Below are 27,887 nucleotides of genomic sequence, written 5' to 3' on the forward strand. Positions count from 1 at the left end.
GAGGTGGCGGGCAAGCCATTCGTCGCGGATGTTATGCTTGAATGCCGCTAGGGCCTCTGCATCCGGACAGTCTACAATTTGATTTTTCTTAGTCAGGAACCGAGTCCAGAATTATCTAGCCGATTCCCCTGACTGCTGGGTTATGTGGCTCAAGTCATCAGCATCCGGTGGCCGCACATAAGTGCCTTGGAAGTTGTCGAGAAATGCGTCTTCCAGATACTCCCAACTGCCGACGAAATCTGCTGGCAAGCTATTCAGCCAATGCCGAGCTGGTCCTTTGAGTTTTAGTGGGAGGTACTTGATGGCATGTAGATCATCACCGCGAGCCATGTGGATGTGAAGGAGGAAATCCTCAATCCATACAGCAGGATCTGTTGTGCCATCGTATGATTCGATATTTACGGGTTTGAAACCCTCCGGGAATTCATGATTCATAACTTCATCAGTGAAGCATAGGGGGTGTGCGACACCTCTGTGCCGGGCTATATCCCGACGTAGTCAGTATGAGTCTTGTCTGCTGTATTCGGCCCGGTCGGATTTACTCTTGGTGTATCCGACGCGACGATCATCGTCCCGTGTGGGCGCACGTGCCCGTGTCCCGTATATTGACCTTGCGATTTTTGCCTTACTGTCCAAGATGTCTCGTAGGTCCTCTGTGTTGCCCCGGGCCTTAGTATTTTTGACTGAGTGGCGACGGGGTGCGGTCTGAACATTAGGCTGAAATGCCTCTCTGGCTCGGCCGCGTAGTGGCCGGTCAGCCGCATCGTACACTGGTGAATGAGGCTTCAATGCTTCCTCCTCGAGGTGAGGTAGCAACCTGCATTTTGGGTAACTCTTGGACGGGCGCTCGAGTTCATGCTCCTCGGCCGCAAGGACTTCGGTCCACCTGTCTGCTAGCGAGTCTTGATCAGCTTGAATCTGTTGCTGTTTTTTCTTTAGGCTATTTGCTGTGGCCATAAGCTGGCGCTTGAAGCGCTCTTGCTCGACGGGGTCCTCAGGCACAATAAACTTGTTGTCGCCGAGGCTCGCCTCGTCTTCGGAGAGAGGCATGTAATTGTCCTCCTCCGGTTCTCCATCTGCTGCCTTCTTTGGAGGGCTAACTTGTTCGTCCTCTAGCTCTACACCGTGCTGGAGGGGATTGTTGTTGTCTTTGGTGCTATCCGGAGTGTTATTATCTCCTCTGCCGGTATCACTGCTCTTGCTGTGGCAGGACTTACAGCGGCGCCGCTGACGTCGGCGCTTGGGCTGCTTCTTGGAGGGGTCATCCTCCGTTGTCTCGTCGCCATTGCCTTCTTTGGGGGTGTCCACCATGTATATATCATATGATGAGGTGGCGGTCCAGCGCCCAGAGGGCGGTGGTTCCTGTTCGTCTCCGTCTTCGTCGTCCATACCGTCGAAGTCTTCAGAGCTGAAGTCGAGCATGTCGGTTAGGTCGTCGACAGTGGCTACTAAGTGGGTGGTGGGTGGGCAGCGAATTTCTTCGTCGTCCGCATCCCATTCTAGCCGGACATAGTCCGGCCAAGGTTCTCCCGACAGGGAGAGAGACCTTAATGAGTTTAGCACATCTCCGAAAGGTGAGTGCTGAAAGATATCCGTGGAGGTGAACTCCATGATTGGCGCCCAGTCGGACTTGACGGGCACGGATGTGAGCGGCTCGGAGTCCGTGGCCGGAGATGAATCCAGTGGTTCGACGACACGGCTCTTGTAAGGGGTGAAGTCAGTATCCAGCTCTATCACCACTAAGAGTGCGGCCTCCATGGCGGGGTCCATCCCTCCACTCTTGGATGGCGCGACTTGCTCCAGATTGATGGCCGGAGTAGTTGTGGATGCAATCTCCCGAACATTGTCCGACGGCATAGTTACATCATGCTCGTCGCGACTGTGCGGCGCGTCCGACATGGGCTCGAATCCATCGAAGATCAAGTCTCCATGTATGTCGGCCGTGTAGTTCAAGTTTCCAAATTTGACCTGATGGCTAGGGGCGTAGCTCTCGATCTGCTCTAGATGGCCAAGCGAATTGGCCCGCAGTGCGAAGCCGCCGAATACGAAGATCTTTCCAGGGAGAAAAACCTCACCTTGGACCGCATCACTAGTGATGATCGAAGGGGCCATCGAGCCTTATGGTGACGGCACAGTGGAACTCTCAATGAAAGCACCAATGTCGGTGTCAAAACCGGTGGATCTCGGGTAGGGGGTCCCGAACTGTGCGTCTAAGGCGGATGGTAACAGGAGGCAGGGGACACGATGTTTACCCAGGTTCGGGCCCTCTTGATGGAGATAATACCCTACGTCATGCCTGGTTGTTCTTGATGATATGGGTATTACAAGAGTTGATCTACCACGAGATCAAAGAGGCTAAACCCTAGAAGCTAGCCTATGGTATGTTTGTATGTTGTCCTACGGACTAAAACCCTCCGGTTTATATAGACACCAGAGAGGGCTAGGGTTACACAAGGTCGGTTACAAAGGAGGAGATGTACATATCCGTATTGCCTAGCTTGCCTTCCACGCCAAGTAGGGTCCCATCCGGACACGAGACGAAGTCTTCAATCTTGTATCTTCATAGTCCAATAGTCCGGCCAAAGGATATAGTCCGGCTATCCGGAGACCCCCTAATCTAGGACTCCCTCAGAGCGCCTCGGCCTCGAGTGGAGCCTCTTGAAGCCAGGCGGAGTCGTCAGCGATGAAGACGAGCACGCCGAGACGGATCTCGCGGCCCTCAGCCAATCCACCGCCGAAAACCATGATGATGGGAATCGGAAAAATCGCAACTTCACCAAAAAGTCGCTAAGACACCTGCCCCACGGTGGGCGCCAACTGTCGTGGATCTAAGACTGATAGTAGAATGGGGGTAGGTATGAGGAGGCAAGATCCTAGCTATGGTGAAGTTGTACGCACGAGTTTTACGAGTTCAGGCCCTTCGCGTAGGAAGTAGCAGCCCTACGTCTCGGTGCCCTGAGGCGGTCGACTGGATTATGTATGTGTGTATGTTTACAGGGGATGCGAACCCTTGTGCCAGTGGAGGGGGTTGGCTTATATAGAGTGCGCCTAGACCCCAGCCAGCCCACGTTACAAGGGTTTTAAGGTACATCAAGAGGGGTCATTATTGGTAATGCTAACAATCAAGTGACATAAATGTCTATTAAGTCTATGAAGTAATGTCCGACCGTTGCCATTCAGAGTGACTCTAGATCTTCTGTTTGTCGAGTGGTAGTTGTTGCAGTCAAGTGACTTTGAGTCTTTCGAGTGGAATGCTTCGTGATCGAGTGGATTATCCTATCCCTCGAATGCTTCTGGCTCTAAGGTGATGTCCTAGGGAGGGTGTCTAGGTCAGGCCTATGACCCTACCCTAGGTACATAGCTTCATCAGCATCCGAGCCAGGTTTATGCGTAGATGTTATATGCATGAGTAGAACACAAAGGAGTTGTGGGCGTGGGTATATACATATTGCTTGCCGTCACTAGTTGATTCTTGATTCAACGTCATTGTTGGATGAAGCGGCCCAGACTGACATTATGCGTACGCTTTACGCGAGACTGGTTCTACCGACGTGCTTCGCACATAGGTGGCTAGTGGATGTCTGTTTCTCCAGCTTTAGTTGAATCGGATTCAATGAACAGGGTTCTTTCTGAAGATCAAAAAGCAATCACTATACCGCGTTGTGGTTTTGATGCGTAGGTAAGAACGGTTCTTGCTCAGCCCGTAGCAGCCACGTAAAACTTGCAACAACAAAGTAGAGGACGTCTAACTTGTTTTTGTAGGGCATGTTGTGATGTGATATGGTCAAGGCACAATGCTATATTTTATTGTATGAGATGATCATGTTTTGTAACGGAGTTATCGGCAACTGGCAGGAGCCATATGGTTGTCGCTTTATTGTATGCAATGCAATTGCCCTGTAATTGCTTTACTTTATCACTAAGCGGCAGAGATAGTCGTAGAAGCAATAGTTGGCGAGACGACAATGATGCTACGATGGAGATCAAGGTGTCACGCCGGTGATGATGGTGATCATGACGGTGCTATAGAGATGGAGATCACAGGCACAAGATGATGATGGCCATATCATATCACTTATATTGATTGCATGTGATGTTTATCCCTTATGCATCTTATTCTGCTTGATTGATGGTAGCATTATAAGATGATCTCTCACTAAATTTCAAGGTACAAGTGTTCTCCCTGAGTATGCACCATTGCCAATGTTTGTCGTGCCGAGACACCACGTGATGATCGGGTGTGATAAGCTCTACGTTCACGTACAACGGGTGCAAGCTAGTTTTGCACACACAGAAATACTCTGGTTAAACGTGACGAGCCTAGCATATGCAGATATGGCCTCGGAACACTGAGACCGAAAGGTCGAGCGTGAATCATATAGTAGATATGATCAACATAGTGATGTTCACCATTGAAAACTACTCCATTTCACGTGATGATCGGTCATGGTTTAGTTGATATGGATCACATGATCACTTAGATGATTAGAGGGATGTTTATCTAAGTGGGAGTTCTTAAATATGATTAGTTGAACTTTAATTTATCATGAACTTAGTACATGATAGTATTTTGCTTGTCTATGTTGTTGTAGATAGATGGCTCGTGTAGTTGTTCCGTTAAATTTTAATGCGTTCCTTGAGGAAGCAAAGCTGAAAGATGATGGTAGCAATTACACGGACTGGGTCCGTAACTTGAGGATTATCCTCATTGCTGCACAGAAGAATTACGTCCTGGAAGCACCGCTATGTGCCAAACCCGCTGCAGGAGCAACGCCAGATGTTATGAACGTCTGGCAAAGCAAAACTGATGACTACTCGATAGTTCAGTGTGCCATGCTTTACGGCTTAGAACCAGGACTTCAACGATGTTTTGAATGTCATGGAGCATATGAGATGTTCGAGGAGTTGAAGTTAATATTTCAAGCAAATGCCCGGATTGAGAGATATGAAGTCTCCAATAAGTTCTACAACTGCAAAATGGAGGATAATAGTTCTGTCAGTGAACATATACTCAGAATGTCTGGGTACCATAACCACTTGACTCAACTGTGAGTTAATCTTCCTGTTGATAGTGTCATTGACAGAGTTCTTCAATCACTGCCACCAAGCTACAAGAGCTTTGTGATGAACTATAATATGCAAGGGATGGATAAGGTGATTCCCGAGCTCTTCGTAATGCTAAAAGCTGCGGAGGTAGAAATCAAGAAGGAGCATCAAGTGTTGATGGTCAACAAGACCACCAGTTTCAAGAAAAAGGGTAAATGGAAGAAGAAAGGGAACTTCAAGAAGAACGGCAAACAAGTCCTTGCTCAAGAGAAGAAACCCAAATCTGGACCTAAGCCTGAGACTGAGTGCTTCTACTGCATAGGGACTGGTCACTGGAAGCGGAACTGCCCCAAGTATTTGGCGGATAAGAAGGATGTCAAGGTGAACAAAGGTATATGTGATATACATGTTATTGATGTGTACCTTACTAAAGCTCGCAGTAGCACCTGGGTATTTGATACTGGTTTTGTTGCTAATATTTGCAACTCGAAACAGGGACTACAGATTAAACGAAGATTGGCTAAGGGCGAGGTGACGATGCACATGGGAAATGGTTCCAAAGTCGATGTGATCGTCGTCGACACACTACCTCTACATCTACCTTCGGGATTAGTTTTAGACCTGAATAATTGTTATTTGGTGCCAGCGTTGAGCATGAACATTATATCTGGATCTTGTTTGATGCAAGACGGTTATTCATTTAAATTAGAGAATAATGGTTGTTCTATTTATATGAGTAATGTCTTTTATGGTCATGCACCCTTGAAGAGTGGTCTATTTTTAATGAATCTCGATAGTAGTGATACACATATTCATAATGTTGAAGCCAAAAGATGTAGAGTTGATAATGATAGTGCAACTTATTTGTGGCACTGCCGTTTAGGTCATATTGGTGTAAAGCGCATGAAGAAACTCCATTCTAATGGACTTTTGGAATCACTTGATTATGAATCACTTGGTACTTGCGAACCATGCCTCATGGGCAAGAGGACTAAAACGCCGTTCTCCGGAACTATGGAGCGAGCAACAGATTTGTTGGAAATCATACATACTGATGTATGTGGTCAGATGAATATTGAGGCTCGCGGCAGGTATCGTTATTTTCTCACCTTCACAGATGATTTAAGCAGATATGGGTATATCTACTTGATGAAACATAAGTCTGAAACATTTGAAAATTTCAAAGAATTTCAGAGTGAAGTGGAAAATCATCATAATAAGAAAATAAAGTTTCTACGATCTGATCGTGGAGGAGAATATTTGAGTTACGAGTTTGGTCTTCATTTAAAACAATGCGGAATAGTTTTGCAACTCACGCCACCGGGAACACCACAGCGTAATGGTGTGTCCGAACGTCGTAATCATACTTTACTAGATATGGTGCAATCTATGATGTCTCTTACTGATTTACACCTATCGTTTTGGGGTTACACTTTAGAGACAGTTGCATTCACGTTAAATAGGGCACCATCTAAATCCGTTGAGACGACACCTTATGAACTATGATTTGGCAAGAAACCAAAGTTGTCGTTTCTTAAAGTTTGGGGATGTGATGCTTATGTGAAAAAACTTCAACCTGATAAGCTCGAACCCAAATCGGAGAAATGTGTCTTCATAGGATACCCAAAGGAGACTGTTGAGTACATCTTCTATCACAGATCCGAAGGCAAGACATTTGTTGCTAAGAATGGATCCTTTCTAGAGAAGGAGTTTCTCGTGAAAGAAGTGAGTGGGAGGAAAGTAGAACTTGATGAGGTAACTGTACCTGCTCCCTCATTGGAAAGTATTACATCACAGAAACTGGATCCTGCGACACCTACATCAATTAGTGAGGAAGCCAATGATGATGATCATGAAACTTTAGATCAAGTTGCTACCGAACCTCGTAGGTCAACCAGAGTAAGATCCGCACCAGAGTGGTAAGGTAATCCTGTTCTGGAGGTCATGTTACTTGACCATGATGAACCTACAAACTATGAGGAAGCAATGATGAGCCTAGATTCCACAAAATGGCTTGAGGCCATGAAATCTGAGATGGGATCCATGTATGAGAACAAAGTGTGGACTTTGTTTGACTTGCCCGATGATCGGCAAGCCATCGAGAATAAATGGATCTTCAAGAAGAAGACTGACGCTGACGGTAACATTATTGTCTACAAAGCTCGACTTGTTGGGAAAGTTTTTCGACAAGTTCAAGGAGTTGACTACAATGAGACCTTCTCACCCGTAGTGATGCTTAAGTCCACCCGTAGTAAAGACTGCATTCCTGAATGGATTTCTGGAAGAAGAGTTGTATATGATACAACCTGAAGGTTTTATCGATCCAAAGGGTACTAACAAAGTGTGCAAGCTCCAACGATCCATTTATGGACTGGTGCAAGCCTCTCGGAGTTGGAATAAACATTTTGATAGTGTGATCAAAGCATATGGTTTTATACAGACTTTTGGAGAAGCCTGTATTTACAAGAAAGTGAGTGGGATCTCTGTAGCATTTCTAATATTATATGTGGATGGCATATTGTTGATTGGAAATGATATAGAATTTCTGGGTAGCATAAAAGGATAGTTGAAGAAGAGTCTTTCAATGAAAGACCTTGGTGAAGCTGCTTATATATTGGGCATTAAGATCTATAGAGATAGATCAAGATGCTTAGTTGGACTTTCACAAAGGACATACCTTGATAAACTTTTGAAGAAGTTCAAAATGGATCAAGCTAAGAAAGGGTTCTTCCCTGTGTTACAAGGTGTGAAGTTGAGTAAGACTCAATGCCTGACCACTGCAGAAGATAGAGAGAAAATGAAAAGTGTTCCCTATACTTAAGCCATAGGCTCTATCATGTATGCAATGCTGTGTACCAGACCTGATGTGTGCCTTGCTATTAGTCTAGCAGGGAGGTACCAAAGTAATCCAGGAGTGGATCACTGGACAACGGTCAAGAACATCCTGAAATACCTGAAAATGACTAAGGATGTGTTTCTTGTTTATGGAGGTGACAAAGAGCTCATGTAAATGGTTACTTTGATGCAAGCTTTGACACTATCCGGACGATTCTAAATAGCAAACCGAATACGTGTTTATGTTGAACGGTGGAGCTGTCAGTTGGAGCAGTTCTAAACAAAGCATCATGGCGGGATCTATGTGTGAAGCGGAGTACATAGCTGCTTCGGAAGCAGCGAATGAAGGAGTCTAGATGAAGGAGTTCATATCCGATCTAGGTGTCATACCTAGTGCATCGGGTCCAATGAAAATATTTTGTGACAATACTGGTGCAATTTCCTTCGCAAAGGAATCCAAATTTCACAAGAGAACCAAACACATCAAGAGACGCTTCAATTCCATCCACGATCAAGTCCAGGTGGGAGACATAGAGATTTGCAACATACATACGAATCTGAATGTTGCAGACCCGTTGACTAAGCCTCTTTCACGAGCAAAACATGATCAACACCAAGGCTCCATGGGTGTTAGAATCATTACTGTGTAATCTAGATTAATGACTCTAGTGCAAGTGGGAGACTGAAGGAAATATGCCCTAGAGGCAATAATAAAGTTATTATTTATTTCCTTATTTCATGATAAATGTTTATTATTCATGCTAGAATTGTATTAACCAGAAACATAATACATGTGTGAATACATAGACAAACATAGTATCACTAGTATGCCTCTACTTGACTAGCTCATTGATCAAAGATGGTTATGTTTCCTAACCATAGACATGAGTTGTCATTTGATAAATGGGATCACATCATTAGGAGAATGATGTGATTGACTTGACCCATTCCGTTAGCTTAGCACTTGATCGTTTTAGTTTACTGCTATTGTTTTCTTCATGACTTATACATGTTCCTATGACTATGAGATTATGCAACTCCCGATTACCGGAGGAACACTTTGTGTGCTACCAAACGTCACAGTGTAATTGGGTGATTATAAAGGTGCTCTACAGGTGTCTCCGATGGTACTTGTTGAGTTGGCATAGACCAAGATTAGGATTTGTCAATCCGATTGTCGAAGAGGTATCTCTGGGCCCTCTCGGTAATGCACATCACTATAAGCCTTGCAAGCAATGCAACTAATGAGTTAGTTGCGGGATAGTGCATTACAGAACGAGTAAATAGACTTGCCGGTAACGAGATTGAACTAGGTATTTGGGATACCGATGATCGAATCTCGGGCAAGTAACATACCGATGACAAAGGGAACAACGTATGTTGTTATGCGGTTTGACCGATAAAGATCTTCATAAAATATGTAGGAGCCAATATAAACATCCAGGTTCCGCTATTGGTTATTGATCGGAGACATGTCTCGGTCATGTATACATAGTTCTCGAACCCGTAGGGTCCGCACGCTTAACGTTCGGTGACGATCAGTATTATGAGTTTATGTGATTTGATGTACCGAAGGTAGTTCGGAGTCCCGGATGAGATCGGGGACATGACGAGGAGTCTCGAAATGGTCGACACGTAAAGATCGATATATTGGACGACTATATTCAGACATCGGAAAGGTTCTGAGTGATTCGGGTATTTTTCGGAGTACCGGAGAGTTACGGAAATACGGGGAAGAAGTATTGGGCCTCGTGGGCCAAGTGGTGGAAGAGAGGAGGCAGGGCGCGCGCCCCTAGCCCAAACCGAATTGGACTAGGGGGCCGGGCCCCCTTTCCTCCTTTCCTCCCTCTCCTTCCTTCTCCTAGTAGGAGTAGGAAAGGGGAGTCCTACTCCTACTAGGAGGAGGAGGACTCCTCCTGGCGCGCCTTACAGGGGCCGACCGGCCTCCTCCCTTGCTCCTTTATATACGGGGCAGGGGGCACCCTAGAACACACAAGTTGATCATTGATCCCTTAGCCGTGTGCGGTGCCCCCCTCCACTATAATCCACCTCGATCATATCGTAGCGGTGCTTAGGCGAAGCCCTGCGTTGGTAGCAACATCATCACCGTCATCACGCCGTCGTGCTGACGGAACTCTCCGTGAAGCTCTGCTGGATCGGAGTTCGTGGGACATCATCGAGCTGAACGTGTGCTGAACTCGGAGGTGCCGTGCGTTTGGTACTTGGATCGATCGGATCGTGAAGACGTTCGACTACATCAACCGCGTTCTCATAACGCTTCCGCTTATGGTCTACAAGGATACATGGACGATACCCTTCCCTCTCGTTGCTATGCATCATCATGATCTTGCGTGTGCGTAGGATTTTTTTTTTTGAAATTACTACGTTCCCCAACACATGCCTCTTACCATACTTTTGATATCTTTACTAATCGTAAATCATACAACGAACACAGAGACACTAACGTTATTTGACCTTCTAATCCAATGTCTCTCTTGCAACACACATGCATCATGCATGCTAGTAGTTTTAAATACCTTAGAAAAAACAACTTCGCAAAGAAGATCAATACTCCTTTCATTCCCGAATATAAGGTTTATTGGTTTTCGTGCAAGTCAAATTTATGTATGTTTGGCCAAGATTACAGAATAAAATAGCAATATCTACAATACAAAATAAATAAAATATAAAAATACTTTTCATGATGGTTCTAATGATACAAATGTGGTACCGTAGAGTTGATACTTTTTTTCAAAATACTTGGTCAAACAAGCATGTGTTTGACTTAAAAATAATAATACACCTTATATTTTAGGATGAAGGGAGTACAACAAAACAGAGGAATTGCCAATATAGTCAGCAAAATCAATTATGCGAACCAACCTGTGGTTGGGATGATTAGGTGGACATTGGTATCCCCATCCCACCAGGGTTTAAGTCCTGGTGCTCGAATTTATTCTGGATTTATTTCAGGTTTTCTCGCGTTACACTTTCAGTGGGAGGAGACGTTCCAGTCAACTATATGAAGCGCCTACGGTGACTTCGTAAAATCTCAAGATGATATGCCGGCTCAGTCTCTCGGAGGTGCTCATAGGGATATGGTGTGCGTGTGTGCGTTTATAGGGGTGAGTGTATGTGTGTTTATATGAGCGCTTGCGTATGTACTGTGTTAAAAAACTAAATCAATCACAATAGGAAAAAACAATTGGTTTTTGAGAGAAAAGCGGCATCTTTCTCTCTTCTATTACACTTTTTATGGGTAAAAGAGTTTGTTTCTCATAGAATGGTCATATCATTTACAAAAAGAAGGGAAATAAAATATGCTCTCTATTACACTTGATTCTATTAAAGAAACAATGCAACCATTCCTAAAAAGTTGCAACCACACGGGGATAATTGAATAGAGATAATAAAGATCCAAAAGCAAGCATATCTGCTCCCAATAAAAAGAGATGTGTCATACTAAACGTAGCAGATTGTTTGGCACATAGCACAGCTGTATGGCACCGTAGAGGCCCGTATATTGAGGACATCTTGCCTCTTGATTGTAATAATTCTATAATTATGAAATAAAACCCTTTTTACCCGAAAAAAGAGGCGTGCCATAATTATCTCTAGTCTCAAGATTATCATCACTTGGCAGCAACACTATGCAAGTGGAGCAACCATAATCATGGTTGTTCATCATTAAATAGGAAACATCAGCGACCAAATCTATCACTTTTAACCTCTAATTTTCAGACATCATTTGTGAGAATTCCTTTACTTTTATCACACTCTACCACGAGTTCCGCTTGAGGCCACCCCCACTGCACTCATCTCCGGCGAGGGGATCAATCTGATGCGTGATCCCCATGCTCCTCCCTTGGTCGCCAACAGTCGTCACATCCCCTCTTCTACTGCTGACTGACCTCGAGCGAATCGATCCACCACCCCGCAATGTCGCCATTGGAATCTATGGTGCGAAGGGGGAGAAGAAGGTTGCCTCGTAAGTCGTGAGAGCAGCATGCCGTCGTCAGATTTTGGGGAGGAGACGAGGATGGGAGTGTACAACACCCAACAATGGGAAAACCTATATGACTCGTTGCGTCAAATTTTCGCGCAAACGCATAGGCGAATGCCCAATGCGAGAATTTGGGTCGGCCCACTATACCCGAGCGAGGCAGCCGGTTTTGGGAAGAAGGTTCCTTGAATCGGTTTTTTGTTTCTTTTACTGTTTTTTCGGTTTCTTTTGTTTTTCTTTTTCTTTTTTTCTTTTCATTTTTCTTTTTTTTCATCTCTCTTTCCTCTTTTAATTTCTTTTAAAAAATCGTTTTTTCAAAAATATTTGGATTTTTCTCAAAATTTCTTCAAAATATAAAAAATCATACATTAAAAATAGTGAATTTCAAAATATGTTTGGTTTTTATAAAATTGTGTTTTAAAATTTTAGTTCAAAATTTATTTCCATGTTTTCAATTTTTATTTAAAAATTATAAAAATGTTTTACATTTTATAAAAAGTGCGCGGAAGATGAAAAATGTTCATGTTTTCACTATTTGTTCACAAATTCAAAAATATTCAGGATTTCTGAAATTGTTCACATATCTAATCGTTTGCTTTTCTCCAAATTTTGCTCGGAGTTCAAAAAAGTTCTTTTTTAATAAATTGAAAATATATCATGATTTCTTTAAATATTTGAATTTTCAAATTTTGATCGCATTTTTTAAAACTGTTCCGTATTTTAAAAATTGTCAAGAGGGGCTCCCGAGTCTGTCATATTTTGGGGAGAGAATAGAAAAATATGTATACGCTGTGGTACGGCCCATGTAAATACCGGGCCAGCCGAGGAGGCCCTTTCGATGTCGGCCGAGACTGTAGACAACCGTTACGTCTTCGAGATCTGGACGGACACGCCCTCCCCCCTCCCCCCTCGCCGACCTCTTCGCCGTTGTCGAGATCCGCTCCTCCCAGCCTCCCCGCCGCGGCCGGAGAGGGTTGGTAATGCTATCGAGCTACGTTCGATCTGCAGGCGAGCAGCGCGGTGCGGCAGTTTCGTGGGCGATGGGGCGGATGGGGAGCGACGCGCAGTTCTACGACGACCGCGACCGACCGACGACGCCTCCGTAGACTCCCGATTCGACGCCGACAGGTCGACGCGCTCTTCCCGCAGGTTTGGTTCGGAAACTCCCCTGCTTTCGTCTCTTTCTGGGCGGAATTCTAATTGATTTGCAATCGGGCGGCGCAGCTGGTCAAGAATGGGGCGGCGGTGGGGCAGTCGTCCGAGATGAAGCTCGTCTACCTCTAACTGCTCCGAGACCCGGAGAAGCGAGCCAACCTTTTCCTGGTAACAGAGCCAGGTCGGAGTAATCACGTACGTGAGCTCAACTACTGTTGGTCCAGCTAGATTCATGCGGTCATTGCATGTTTGATCGGAGAAACAATATCTTCTTTTGGCAAATGCTTCGATTAAACCATGAATTTGCTGCAATTACATATTTGACATGCAAACAGAGATTCTTTCTGATGTTGTTGACAAAGATCATACTACCTTTTAAGTCTGAATCCTGCAACTAGTTGAATTTTGAGTAATTGCCATGTGCTGTTGGAAGTGATTCTGCAAATTTTCTTGCTATTATCGCAGGTGCCAGAATAAAGCTCTCCTTTCCATTAGCATATTCAAGAATGATTTATCACACATAAAGGTGACGTCTTGGGCCTTACACGCCATGGCTTCAGATTGCATTGGTTGCTCTGATTGTATCAGACTATCTGTTGCTGTAAAGAAATGTCTCAAGGATCCATCGCCATATGTTAGGAAATGTGCGGCATATTCATGTGCTCTACAACTTGCTTCCAGAGGAAGACACAACTTTGGAGGAGGTTTGTTTAGTGCAACTTCCTTCTCATTTTGCATTGTTGCTGGACACTATGTGCATCTGAAGCCTTCCAATGTTACTGCAGATAGTGAAAATTCCCCTCGAGTAGTGGGAGCTGCTGCTGTTGCATTTAGGTCGGCTTGTCTGAATCGACGGCCTCAGACTCCAGCCGATGCAGTTGCGACCCTGCCTCTAGATCAGCTCGCCAACCAACCAGTTGCTGCTGTCTTCAATCAGTCTCCACAATCCCCGACAACCTCCGGCCGTCATCAGCATCATGCTCCAGCCACCACTCATCTTCTACCCTGTTCATCTACTACCATGTCCGCCATACACCTCATGCACCAACCCTAGGTAAAAAAGTTATGTTCTTTGATGTTGTTGCTCTGCTGCACCATAATGTTGCTCCAATAACGTGCAACCTGTGTTGATATTAAAGCAGTGGGTTGAGTACAGCCTCGATGGCTCATGGACCACACACTCCTGGCTTGCTTCCAGATGCTTCATAGTTCATCACCCACAAAGCTAGCTCCCATGAAGCTATGACTCGACACATGCAACCAGGTGGCCAATTACCTCGATCCATTTTTACCATCTTTTGATTTGGCTTATGCATACGAAATGTTCGATGAAATGGCCGAAGGAAAATAAATCTTACACCCAATCCTTATCGCACACCAGTGATGAAATATGCCTTTCATATTTATTACCGTTATGCTACCTTCTTCGCTCAGCTCTTGTCTTTTGTGATGTGCTCAGTTCAATTATTTTTCTTTTGTTATTCTATTGCTAGATATCCTTCGATATCTATGTATGATTTGAAATTTAGGAGTCATGTGTTTGATTAATTTGTGACATATTGAACCTTACTTCCCTCCACATTCTTCATCTATGAGAACATATAGGACCTGCAAAAGAGAACATATAGGACGCACCAGATGCCAAAACTAGCAATAAATGATTCTGCAAAATGAACCACAAAATCAAGTTTTACTTCAATCCATCCACCTGGCTAACTACAAGGAAAAATGATATTTATTGGGCCACAACAACATCCAAAAGTAATCTATCCACCAGATTAAAAAGGAAAATTCAACATTATTCTACCAAGCAAAGAAGAAAAAAGCTAAATCATTTTACTGTCATAAAGTTGGATTTGTTGGTGTTTCTTCTTTTACCCCTCCTACCCCCCTGAAACCTCTGGAATAAAAAAACACCTCTCAACAAACAAATGGATTATGTTGAGCCCGACAATGACGACTCAACATGCCCGGGCACCGGGGCAATATGATTCTTTTTTATCTAAAGCATAGCACGGGAATTCAGCTGGTATTAGAAGCTATGGGGACTAATGCGTTAGTGGTTAGTAAAGAAGCAAAATATGTGATCCCAAATATCACATATCCCACAAAGGGAATAACTTGTAGGTCATGTTATGATTTTAATGTTCCAAATAGATCAGCATATCTAGAAACATAAACTATTTGGGATAATAAATTGTTTGGAATTGCAAGCTTCTTGCCTATGGTGTGCAAGATAATCACTTCATAGATTTGGTTATCTGCCTGAAGACAGTTATTTTTTTGTTTGTAACCTGAGGACAGTTATTTGCCTGATATATTGATCTAAACCATTCATGAATTGTATACACGCTTAAAACCTGGACCCCAAAATCAAAAGTATGATATGCTAACATCTGTTACAAATTATTAAGGCATAGCATACCCCTAACACACATCAAAACTACTATAACATGGCATAGATAGAAGCGAAACGAGATTACCATATGGAGAAATGGTGGCATTGCCCGTTATCTATGTTATCATCATTTACATCAAGAACAATGTGATTAGAGGACCTCTGCTCCATTTGAGAAATGCTAGATCCAGGTGTAATCATGAAATTCTTCATAACTAGTTTATCTCCCGTAGCATAATTATGTTCTTTAAAAGTAGAAGAATGGTACTGTCAGTTGTGAATCTATAAAAATAATATATCTATTCTAGCATTAGACACATGAAACAGGCACACACATACAATTCTTGGACCATAAAAACCATAAACCCTATATAAAATCTATGAAAATCTAGAGAAGATGTATGAAAATCAATGAAAACTAAAAAGCCAAGCACATAGTATGACAATTTGCTATGGGGCGACCCTAGAAATTTCCACCTAACCTGCCAGCAAAAGGAGAGTAACCAAAAAAGAAAGGCTTTGAAAACACAAATTGCAAGCCTAAAAAAGTAACACACGATTTGCCATGGGGATGCATCTTAAGTTGTCGTTATGCATCACATGAGTTTGGAACATACCCTGGATCATGGCAAATTGTGTCATTTAAAAAAAGGTTATGGTAACAATTAGATTGTGTGTCATTTCCAAAAACTAATGTTGTGATCATGGCAAAACTGCCATGGTGACGCATCTTAAGATGATGCTATGCTATCACTTATGCACGGCCACTTTGCATAAGATCATGGCCACTTTATCTATAGTAGATCATGGTAAATTTGTGTGTAATTTTCTACATTGGCAATTTGTGTGTTTATCCTGGTTCACAACAAAAAAATAATTGTGCATCGCCAATGTACATATGGCAAATCTTTGACATGTGATAGTTTTTATGCATAGATCACGACAACTTTGTGTGTTGAAGATATACAAGATTATGGCAAAAATATGTGTCATTTGCAAAAAAAAGAGGTTAGGATGCTTTAATAACCAGGTTGCCATGTTTAAAGAAAGAGGTTTTCCATGTGGTAAAATTAAATAAAAAAACTAGTTGTCATGCTCCAGAAAAAAAAGGTTTGCCATGTGATAAGAAGAAATATTTGGTGTGTTATGTTTGCTTACCATACTTATTTTGATGCTATTTTTAAATTTACCAGCTAACTTGGGCGGCAACTAGTAAGTTAGATGCTATATGATTCTTTTTACCTACAAGTCACTGATCCATGAAAACTATTGTAACATAGCATGCATAAAAGCGTAACGAGATTACCATGTAGAGAAAGGGTGGCATGGTCCATTATCTATGTTGTCATCATATATATCAGGAGTGACCTCTGGTCCATTTGAGAAGTGTTAGATCTAGTTGTAATCATGAAATTCTTCATGACAAGTTTATCCTTTAGCATAACTGTGTTCTTTAAAAGTACAACAGTGATACTGTCAATTGTGCACGCGCATACAGTTCTTGAACCATAAAATGCACTGATACCTAATAAATGCCAGCTAAAGAAAGAAAACATAGATATGGGCAAACATGTGTGAACATTCATAATCATTAATACATGGAGCAATGATCAATTTAACCATATTTCATGACAAATTATTCATACTGCTAGTAGTTATAATCTAATCAATTGTCTGGCATGAAGAAGGAAAGTTTGTGCCCTATGGGCACTCATTCCCCAAAATAAGCACAACATTATGTGCATCGAAAGATGCATCACATTTACAACATCAATTGAAAAGTATTGTGTTTACTGTTACCACACAGTAAGTAGTAATACATAAAGTCAGATAATATTGGCAATTCTGTTAGACGAAACAAGGAAAACTGTATGAAGGGTAGAACATATATACAATTCTTTGATCCATGAAACACTAAAAATTCCCCAAAATAGGCACAACATCATGTGCATCAGAAGATGCATCCACCTTTACAACGTCAATTATAAAGTATTGTGTTTACTGTGACCATGCACTAGTAATACATAAAGTTAGATAATAATGGCAAATTATGTTAGACCAAACAAGGAAAATTGTGTGAAGGGTAGAGTAACATAGATACAATTCTCCGATCCATGAAACACTACAACTTCAACATCCCTTCACCTAATCCATGACAAAACCATAAATCCAGATCTGAAATCTATGAAGACATGGTGGATCATAAACATATTGATATTATGATAAAGTAACAGACCATCATCCTACATCTAAAAGATCAGGTCTCTCCGGAAAACCACAAGTGGGCAAGAGCAAATCCAACACAGCTAACATAAATCCATACATTTGGAGGCGCGGACAAAAAAAAAGAAACAACTTTAGCAAAGGACCCCAAACGACACAAGAATCTGTCTTAAGATGAGCGGTGTGTGGTCTAGCACGAGAGAGACACTTGATTGGTGGAAGCTTGAATACTTCAATTTACAGGAGATGGATACATGCCCTTTTATAGATTCCTTGGCATGCCGCTGTTGCCGCCGCAATTTACTCTTTGGCATGCCGCTGTTGCCGCCGCAATTTACAGGAGATGGATACATGCCCTTTTATAGATTCCTTGGCATGCCGCTGTTGCCGCCGCAATTTACTCCGCCTCACATGAAGTGGCGACGACCTTCTGCTTCTGTGATTGCCAGCTCACTCGGCTGTTTTTGAGAAAGAACATCACGTTTGAGGTGCTTTTCTTGGAATCCACGTCACCCACATGGTCTGAATCACTTTAGCCGGCCAATGTCCCGTTGTCGCCAAGGCGGCTCATGCATCCGTGCGTGAGTGTGCCTGTGATGTAGCGTAATAGATGCTTGACGGCCGCGAGGTGATTGCTGGCCGGCGCCTCCATGAAACTACTCAGGAACCCAACAGCGAATGAGATGTCTGGCCGGGTGGCATGAGGTACCTCGGCTGCCGATGATGCTCCGATAGAAGGTAGCGTCCACTGGCGTCTCATTGTGTTCCTTACTAAGCTTGCACCGTGCCTCCATTGGCGTGTACGTGGTTACAGTCCGCCATGCCAGCTTTCTCGAGTAGCTTGGTTGCGTAGGCCGCCTGCGTGTGCATGGTGTTGCAGTCCGCCATGGCAGCTTTCTCAAGTAGCTTGCCTGTGTGGGCTGTCTGAGTATTCCACGATGAAGGAGCTGCTCGCTAGCGCCTCTCCCGATGCCTCCCAGCTCCAACTTGCCTCCTCGTCGAAGACAACATCGTGGGAGATGTGCACATGCTTCGAGACGAGGTCATACATCTTGTACGCCTTGGAGCTCGTCTTGTAACCAAGGAACCACATCATGTTGCCCTTCCCGTTGGCTTGTACAAACTCTTCCTACCAAGGCATCAAGACACTTGCATTTTCTTAACAGAGAAATTTGTTGATTGCAAAATTTTGTCCTAGAGTCTTGTTTCCTAATTTGTACCACAACATTATGTAAGGATACAAAAGAATAATTCATATTTTTTTTCAAAATTAAATACTACCTTTCTCCAACCAATGTATAATAACAAAAACAAAACAAATTGCAGTTTATGTAGGCACACTTTATTACAATTTGTAACTCCCAACAATTTCGTAGAAATGTTTACGTGTAAATGTGCCAATTCGCCCACACAATATCCCTAGCAAATATTTTCTTCCTTCTTATCGTCCAGACGTTGCAACTCGTTCGCACCCTCCCCCTTTTCCATCCAAAAACTCTAGAGCACCGCCATTTCACATTTTTGGAAAGAAACTCCTACAAATTACCCAGACGCAACAATTAGCTCCACAACCTCCTTGCAAATATTTGCCTCCAATGTGCTGTGAAAAAAGAGAGGTTTGCCTCCAATGTCACCTACTTTGCACGCCTTGGAGCAGATTGATCACCAAGGCTATTTTTTTAACCAAGGTTATTTTTCACATTTCTACCAAACAAACTCCTACAAATTACCCCGGCCATCCCACCATACCAAACCCACCAAATTATTCCACAACCTCCTTGCAAAGATTTGCCTCCAATGTCACCAACTCTTGCACACCTTGGAGCGGATTGATCATCAAAGTTACTTTTCTTTTGTCGAACTTGGATTGGGTTTACCCTTTAGTTTCGTGCTTCTGTGTTCTCACTTGATGATCTTAGGCCTTGTACAATGTTAGGTGCTTAGGAAGGTGTTCAGAAAAATAAACCGGGTTTTGCTGAAGCATCGATGCCTATTTCTACAGGAGAGACGTCTAATTAAGCGTCTAGTCTCTACAAGTAAGCACCGGTGCTTAAGAAAACACTGGTTTATTTCTCTAAGCACCTCACCTAAGCGCCTTGCATTGTACAAGGCCTTAGGAGACAAAACGAGACGAAAACCTAGGTTAGCCAATACCTAAGAACTAAGTAAAAAGGAAGAAGAAATAAACAAGGCAACAACAGAACAGAGCAAAATCCTATAGTTACATGTATGCTTGCCCGATATGTGAAATAGGAAAAATTGCCAAATCACGAAACTAAAGAAGATCAGTTAGAATGTCCTTCATAACCTCTGCCATACTGAAAGTACAAGGATGAAATACGTATGATTTATGGATTTTAATGTCGCTAGAATATACCAACTTGATATTAAGTTTCATGCACCAACCATTAGAACCAAAAGTCAACTGGTAGAGAAGGTTGGGCAATACACACATACTTCAACACTTGGAACTGCACCTAGTTCATTGATTCAACTAATGACAAACTCGCAAGAAGTGACCATCAAAATAATTGTATTATTGTCTATTGGTTTACTATTGAAATAAGCCTAATGACTAAGCATCCATACCTAGCAAATGGGTCTTGGTCCTAATTACCATAAATTTGGCAGTGCCACATATGCGGATGTGAGTATAACGAGGTTTTTCAATGATACAAGATTCTCATGGCATGGTATGGAAAAATAATAAAGAATTATGACCTTCAGTAACACATGGTTGATAGTTATCACCTTTCAAAAGCACATAGAGTATTTCAATTCATCTTCACAACTACATGGAGTTTGTTAGGCACCATTGTTTTGAATATTTTCATCACCATCCATGCTATTGTTGGCATATGCTATGTTTCCGCCACTTGGGCTAGCACCTTGGCATAGCGTGCCTACATGTGGTTGCATGGTGCTTATAGCATATTTTTCCTTGTTATTGCAATCTCTATTGTTTTTCAGACCTATCTTGATAGTCCACAAAATAACTGTTATTTATAATGTCTTGCACTTTGGCATTCTTCCTTCTCTTGTATGTTCTGAACACCTTTTTTTTCTATACTATGCCTTTTCACCAGTAACGTCTTCATGCTATTATCTGTGTTTCTTCTTTTAAGCATCGACTCCCCATGCAGAAATCCTAATTTTACTTTGTTGTTCATTTCCTTTTTCTCTGCAATCTTCTCGCAAATATCTTGTGGATTTGTGTCATCCATGAAATTAACATTGCTTGGGATATGCATAGTTCCATTAGTATTAGTGGGTGATGCCTCATCTAAACCTGAGAAAGAAGATACAAATAAGCTCACTGGTACAATAAACCATTCAGTGTAAACCATTTTTTTAGCTTCTAATTCAACACCATTCACATTTGCATCAAGCCTTCTTGTCCTCACGTTCTTTCGCAAATTCAAATAGCTGAATTGAAATGGCTAGTGCTATTTACATGATACAAGGGAATATTTTGTTATGTCCAACTTCAAGCCTGACATTATGAGAATAGGGGCTTGTCTCAGAATGTCAGGCTTGAATGAAACTATTTAGTTAACTTTTAGGTCGGTAGCCAGAGAAAAATCCTGCCTTGCTGCTAATTTTAGGTCGGCCGTCGCCGTTCACTCTCCTTCTGGTGGATAATCGAACAAACACCCCAGAAAAACTGGATCCTGAAAATTCCCGAGCCCGAAATCCGACGTGAACGTATAAACAGGTCAGGAGGAACAACGACCATACCTCGCCCGAAGGAGCGCACGATGAGTTTTCTAGATTCACATAGGGGCGTTTGCGGTAGCGAGATGCGGCGATGGGTTCACACGCGGCTGGATGCGGCGGTGGACATAACATATTGAGACAAGCCCCTATTATACCATGATGAAACTATTTAGTTAACTTTTAACCTGGAATGGTAGTCCTTCAAATTCAACTTATTTTGCTACAAATGGGCCTCCCGTGCCGTTATAAACAAATCTGAAGCGGTTTCAACAACCACGAGAGGTATTGTCCTTCCTAGAATATTCAGTTAAACTATCATTTTGAGTATATTTTAGTTGAAGTATAATATTAATTACACCAAAGGAATTAATCTGTACATTCGATGGTGCTGATTACGTGCCGATTCCTGATTTTTTTTAGCTGTCATCCTATTTTTATGGTAATTTCTCTACAGCACCATCCAATATGGATGGCCCATTTTCTGGAACCTACTTGTAGTCAGCGATATAAGGATCTGATTTTATTGGTAAACAAAATATGAAAATGTTATAGCGGAGGATCGCTCGTTCGATTCCTGGCGCGATGCAAGACATACTCTCGGACCACGTGTGCGAATCTTCGCACATTGCCAATGTGGCACGTCTCAGCGTGGCATGATGATTCAACATTCGCTCCATCAGGTGTCGACGTGACACAATGATCATCATCGGATCGGTAGCACGAATCGCGTCGTGGGTCAGAGAGTTTGCACTCTCATTTATTTCTCACCCACTGACTTTTTCCTCCCTCGCTCACATTCCGCTTCTTCCCTGACCTAGGTTGTCTTGCTGCCGCATCCCCACCGCTACATCCCACCACCATATCCCCATCACCGTTTCCCCACCGCCACATCCCGCCGTCGTAGCCGCATCCCGCCGCCATATCCCCATCGTCGCATCCAGCCGCGTGTATCCCCATCGCCGCATCCCGCCGCCATATCCCCACCGCCGCATCCAGCTGCAAGTATCCCCATCGGCGCATCCCGCCGCCATATCCCCACCGCCGCATCCAGCCGCGTGTATCCCCATCTCCGCATCCCGCTGCCGTATCCAACCTCGTTCGCCAACGCCCCTACACGAATCTAGAAAACTCATCATGCGCTGTATCCCCCACCGCCGCATCCAGTCGCGTGTGAACCCATCGCCACATCTCGCTACCGCAAACGCCCCTATGTGAATCTAGAAAAGTCATTGTGCGCTCCTTCGGCCGAGGTATGGTCGTTATTCCTCCTCACTTGTTTATACGTTCACGTCGGATTTCGGGCTCGGGAATTTTAAGGATCCAGTTTTTCTGGGGTGTTTGTTCGATTATCCACCAGAAGGAGAGTGAACGGCGACGGCCGACCTAAAATTAGCGGCAGGGTAGGATTTTTCTCTAGCTACCGGCGCGGTTGTTTGCTTTGCTGAATAGAAGAGGTGGGGCGTGGGGCACGGTGCTCATGTTGATTTCTGAAGCCGCTGTACACATTGTTTGCATTTGCTGAATGGAACAGAGGGAGTGGTAGGGCGTAGGCTGGGGAGTTTGGTGGGATGCTCAAATTTGCAGGAGGTGGATGCTTGACAACTTTGCTCTGCGGTTAGCATTTTGCTCTATTGTGATTAGCATATGTGAGCGGAATTTTTTGTTGTTGCCAACATCCAAAATTTGCCATGGTTAATTGTGTGTTCCAAGGATGGCAAGTTTGTGTTTTTCAGATATGTTTTGTTTGTCTATTGGGTTTAGACGGTAACTCCTACATTAGCCCATGACAGTGTTTATCATCTAGACATGGCAACTTTGGATGTCTTTTTCTAGGATGGCAACTCATCATAGCACTAGATGACAACTTTTCTAAATAACACATGGCAAGTCTTTTTGAATCATCATCACAACCCATACAATTAGGGTGGCAATTATTTTTCTTCTCATGTTTTGCCGCGTGGCAAGTTTTTCTGAACCATCTTGGTAGTCTGGTAAATTTAAAAATGGCATCAAATTAAGTATGGTAAGCAAACATAACACAACAAATACTTCCAAATATTTCTTCTTATCACATGGCAAACCTTTTTTTTCTGGAGCATGGCAACTAATTTTTATTTAATTTTACCACATGAAAAACCTCTTTCTTTAAACATGGCAACCTGGTATATTTTTTGCGGACAAATTGGTTATTAAAGCAATCTAACCTCTTTTTTTTTGCAAATGACACATATTTTTGCCATAATCTTGTATATCTTCAACACACAAAGTTGTTGTGATCTATGCATAAAAACTACCATATGTACATTGACGATGCACAATTATTTTTTTGTTATGAACCAGGATAAACACACAAGTTGCCAATGTAGAAAATTACACACAAATTTACCATGATCTACTATAGATAAAGTGGCCATGATCTTATGCAAAGTGGCCGTGCATAAGTGATGGCATAGCGTCATCTTAAGATGCGTCACCATAGCAGTTTTGCCATGATCACAACATTAGTTTTTGGAAATGACACAATCTAATTGTTACCATAACCTTTTTTTTAAATGACACAATTTGCCATGATCCAGGGTATGTTCCAAACTCATGTGATGCATAACGACAACTTAAGATGCATCCCCATGGCAAATCGTGTGTTACTTTTTTAGGCTCGCAATTTGTGTTTTCAAAGTCTTTCTTTTTTGGTTACTCTATCCTTTTGCTGGCAGGTTAGGTGGAAATTTCTAGGGTCACCCCATAGCGAATTGTCATACTATGTGCTTGGCTTTTTAGTTTTCATTGATTTTCATACATCTTCTCTAGATTTTCATAGATTTTATATAGGGTTTATGGTTTTTATGGTCCAAGAATTGTATGTGTGTGCCTGTTTCATGTGTCTAATGCTAGAATAGATATATTATTTTTATAGATTCACAACTGACAGTACCATTCTTCTACTTTTAAAGAACATAATTATGCTACGGGAGATAAACTAGTTATGAAGAATTTCATGATTACACCTGGATCTAGCATTTCTCAAATGGAGCAGAGGTCCTCTAATCACATTGTTCTTGATGTAAATGATGATAACATAGATAACGGGCAATGCCACCATTTCTCCATATGGTAATCTCGTTTCACTTCTATCTATGCCATGTTATAGTAGTTTTGATGTGTGTTAGGGGTATGCTATGCCTTAATAATTTGTAACAGATGTTAGCATATCATACTTTTGATTTTGGGGTCCAGGTTTTAAGCGTGTATACAATTCATGAATGGTTTAGATCAATATATCAGGCAAATAACTGTCCTCAGGTTACAAACAAAAAAATAACTGTCTTCAGGCAGATAACCAAATCTATGAAGTGATTATCTTGCACGCCATAGGCAAGAAGCTTGCAATTCCAAACAATTTATTATCCCAAATAGTTTATGTTTCTGGATATGCTGACCTATTTGGAACATTAAAATCATAACATGACCTACAAGTTATTCCCTTTGTGGGATATGTGATATTTGGGATCACATATTTTGCTTCTTTACTAACCACTAACGCATTAGTCCCCATAGCTTCTAATACTGGTTGAATTCCCGTGCTATGCTTTAGATAAAAAAGAATCATATTGCCTCGGTGCCCATGCACACGGAGTCATAATTATCAGGCTTAGCATAATCCATTTGTTTGCTGGGAGGTGCTTCTATTTTGTTCAGGTTTCATGGGGGTAAGAGGGGTAAAAGACCAATAAACCCAAAGTTATGGCTGTAAAATGATTTGGCTTTTTTCCCCTTGTTTGCTTGGTAAAATAATGTCAAATTTTTCTTTAGTTAATCTGGTGGATGGATTACTTTTGAATGTTGTTGTTGTGGCCCAATAGATATCACTTTTATTATAGTTAGTCAGGTGGATGGATTGAAGTAAAACGTGATCTTGTGGTTCATTTTACAGAATCATTTATTACTAATTTTGGCATCTGATCCATCCTATATGTTCTCTTTAGCAGTTCCTTTTGCATGTATTGATCAAAGCTACATGTACTCATTGCCTCACTGATAGTTAATATTCTTGTGGCCACAGTGGGTATGTTCGTGAGATGCAGATGAATGACTCAAATTTCCGTTCACTATTTGATGACCACATCAATTCATTGCTAGTTACTACAAAAACATTTCGACGATGGTATTGCGAAAGCTGCAGGGATAAATTGGAACCATTATATAATAATACCAGCACACCAGCTAGAATGTTGAATGGATTTGCACGAGGACAACATGACGTCCCCAAGGAATTATCGCAAGAGAAGGGTTCTGAGGAATGTCGTTCACCTTCCTACAATATAGAATCCATGAAAGTAGATCGAGTTGTAAATGGTACGTGTAAGCCTTGGTGAATTCCCATGTTCTTTTATTGTATAAACGACCTAATTTATCTGCTCTTTCTTCTCAGATTCATATGAGTCAACACCGATTAATCAGAAGAACGGTGCTGCAAAATGTCATTCACCAGTGTTCAAAACCTACAAGAGAAGGAAGAACACCAAAGTGCACGAAGTTATAAATAATAGTTCTTTTGTGGAATATCAAGATACCTCTGGCATGGCTTCAACTTTTGCCCATGCATTACCGTCTTCGAGCAGTTATAAGTCGGAAAAGGCAGCACAAATAAGTATTGAACCCCGGAACCAGAGTGCATTAAATCTGATCCAGGTAAATGGTTCCCGATCCATATTAGAAACAAAGGCAGGAAATATGTTTGATCCAAGAATGTCAGGACCTTCGACGGGTTACTATACAAGTGACCATATGCAGGGAAGACATCTTCATGGATCAGTAGACTTGTGGAAGCACACATGCTTCACACAATGTGAAGCGTCTACAGGGAACATGCCAAGCCGTTGTCTACTTCCTAATTCATACCATTTGCATGATCAGTATGATGTAGAAAATTTCATATGGTACAGAGACAGCAACATCATCAATGAAAGTTGTGCACCGACCATGGATATTTCTGCAAAGTATCAACATCCACATTGTCCCAGTAAACCATTTCGCCCTGTTCCTAGGATTGGTGTGCTCAGTCCCATGTTGCAGAAAGAAGTCACAACATATTCGGAGAGCTGCGGAACACAGTCTGGCTACCGACTAGGCATGTCTGAGGAGGAAATGCCTTGCCAGATGTACAGAGGGGAAAACTCGGCATCAAGCTCACAAAAATTCCGGGCAACATACAACCCCCAACATTTGGGTCATGTCAACTCTGTTGGAATACCAGAACTTCTGCCGGAGAGGGAGAATTCACATTCAAGCAAAGGCAAAAGCAAAATGGTATATTCTTCGGACAAATCTGCACAACAGGATATATGTGTAAGTAATGTAAATTCAACTAATTTTACCATAGAGCTCGTTTTTCTAGTTTTGCTGCTAAAATAAGTAATTCTTTGGTAGTAATACACTTTATGACTTGAGGTCAAAATACTACCACCCTGCAAGTGAACAGTTCTTAATTTTAAGTCGCATGTGCAGGCTCAGGCTCTGTCTCTCTCTGGTGTGGCCACAAATGCTGCAACTCGTGGAAGGAGTTGAAAGTTACATGGTGAAGGCATGTAACCTTGCATGTGCCTTAACGTGTCAAGTGCATAATCTTTTTTGTTTGAAAGCGCATACATGTTTTTGGTTGTCTTGTCAAGTTGTGTGGAAGGAGTTGGATTATCACCATAGTATGAGTTGGTTGTCTTGTACTCTATAATGTTTTGACATGTAATGTCTCGGAGTCGGGTACCAAACGTGGGTCGTTGAATAAGTGTAATTTGTACACCTGTGAATTGATGTTTTTTCATCCTTCCAAGACTCTATATTCCACCTGATATTTTGTTAATTCATGGCTATTACTGCTTACAACCATTTATGGTTATATTCATTTTTTGTTGTTTTGATGATATATACTCCTTTTTTTTGCGAAAAGATATATACTTCTTACTTGAATTACTACATGTTACTCTCTAATCACGCTCGGCTCACTGTATAATTTATCAAGTTGGCTAGTTTGGTGGTAACATTATCTAGTTTTATGTTTATGAATTTGTATAATGTTTTTTAGTTACTTAATTTACTGACTAACACTTGTTCGATGCACAAATGTAAGTTCTATGGTGAGAGAGAATAATGACACTCTGTAGTACAACTCAAAATGGTAGTAGAATATCGAAGAGTAGTACAGAACTGAAGATGCATAACCGGCATTACAGTTTTGCTCTTGCAACACCAATGTTTTCGTGATATATGGTGGGGGGAATGTACACTTGATCCAATAAACATCAAAGTACCACTTTAGAAAAAATGGAAAGGGTTCTTATGTCTTCCTGGGAAGACCTTTTCCCTACGGTCCATGTTACTAAATTGGCTAGAGATTTATCTGATCAGAATCCTTTGATCCTGGAGAGTGGGGTGTCTCAGCTTAGTGAGAAGAAGACCAGAGAATGATTTGATGTCTCTTGGTTAAAGCATGAATATTTTCTTCCTATTATTAAA

The 27,887-nt window shown here is 42.2% G+C and overlaps 1 protein-coding gene across 6 annotated transcripts; it reads left to right on the top strand.

Annotated features, from left to right (window-relative positions):
• The first annotated feature begins 12,740 nt into the window (after positions 1–12,740).
• Positions 12,741–27,234, top strand: LOC123187973 (uncharacterized). Of its 6 annotated transcripts, XM_044599993.1 has the most exons (10): positions 12,743–13,033; positions 13,109–13,234; positions 13,505–13,565; positions 13,679–13,743; positions 13,825–14,093; positions 14,182–14,303; positions 24,329–24,488; positions 25,438–25,730; positions 25,807–26,723; positions 26,883–27,234. In XM_044599993.1, the coding sequence occupies exons 6-10, from the start codon at positions 14,282–14,284 to the stop codon at positions 26,940–26,942; spliced, it is 1,452 nt and encodes a 483-aa protein (XP_044455928.1). In that variant the 5' UTR covers positions 12,743–13,033; positions 13,109–13,234; positions 13,505–13,565; positions 13,679–13,743; positions 13,825–14,093; positions 14,182–14,281; the 3' UTR covers positions 26,943–27,234. The 6 variants fall into 6 exon arrangements, with proteins under 6 accessions (XP_044455931.1, XP_044455927.1, XP_044455928.1 ...); XM_044599992.1 differs by having other exon boundaries at positions 12,742–13,033; positions 13,505–13,743; positions 14,179–14,303; XM_044599991.1 differs by having other exon boundaries at positions 13,505–13,743.
• The last annotated feature ends 653 nt before the right edge of the window (positions 27,235–27,887 follow it).

This window comes from Triticum aestivum, chromosome 2A, assembly GCF_018294505.1.
Source record: "Triticum aestivum cultivar Chinese Spring chromosome 2A, IWGSC CS RefSeq v2.1, whole genome shotgun sequence".
Lineage (NCBI taxonomy): Eukaryota > Viridiplantae > Streptophyta > Magnoliopsida > Poales > Poaceae > Triticum > Triticum aestivum.

What these genes read in the sequence shown, in the direction of transcription:
- LOC123187973 (XM_044599992.1), top strand. Translation starts at nt 14,282, where the DNA reads ATGACTCGACACATGCAACCAG. An exon ending in AGTAGATCGAGTTGTAAATG is followed by an intron (nt 25,731 to 25,806) that starts GTACGTGTAAGC and finishes CTTTCTTCTCAG; the next exon opens with ATTCATATGAGTCAACACCG. An exon ending in CTGCACAACAGGATATATGT is followed by an intron (nt 26,724 to 26,882) that starts GTAAGTAATGTA and finishes TCGCATGTGCAG; the next exon opens with GCTCAGGCTCTGTCTCTCTC.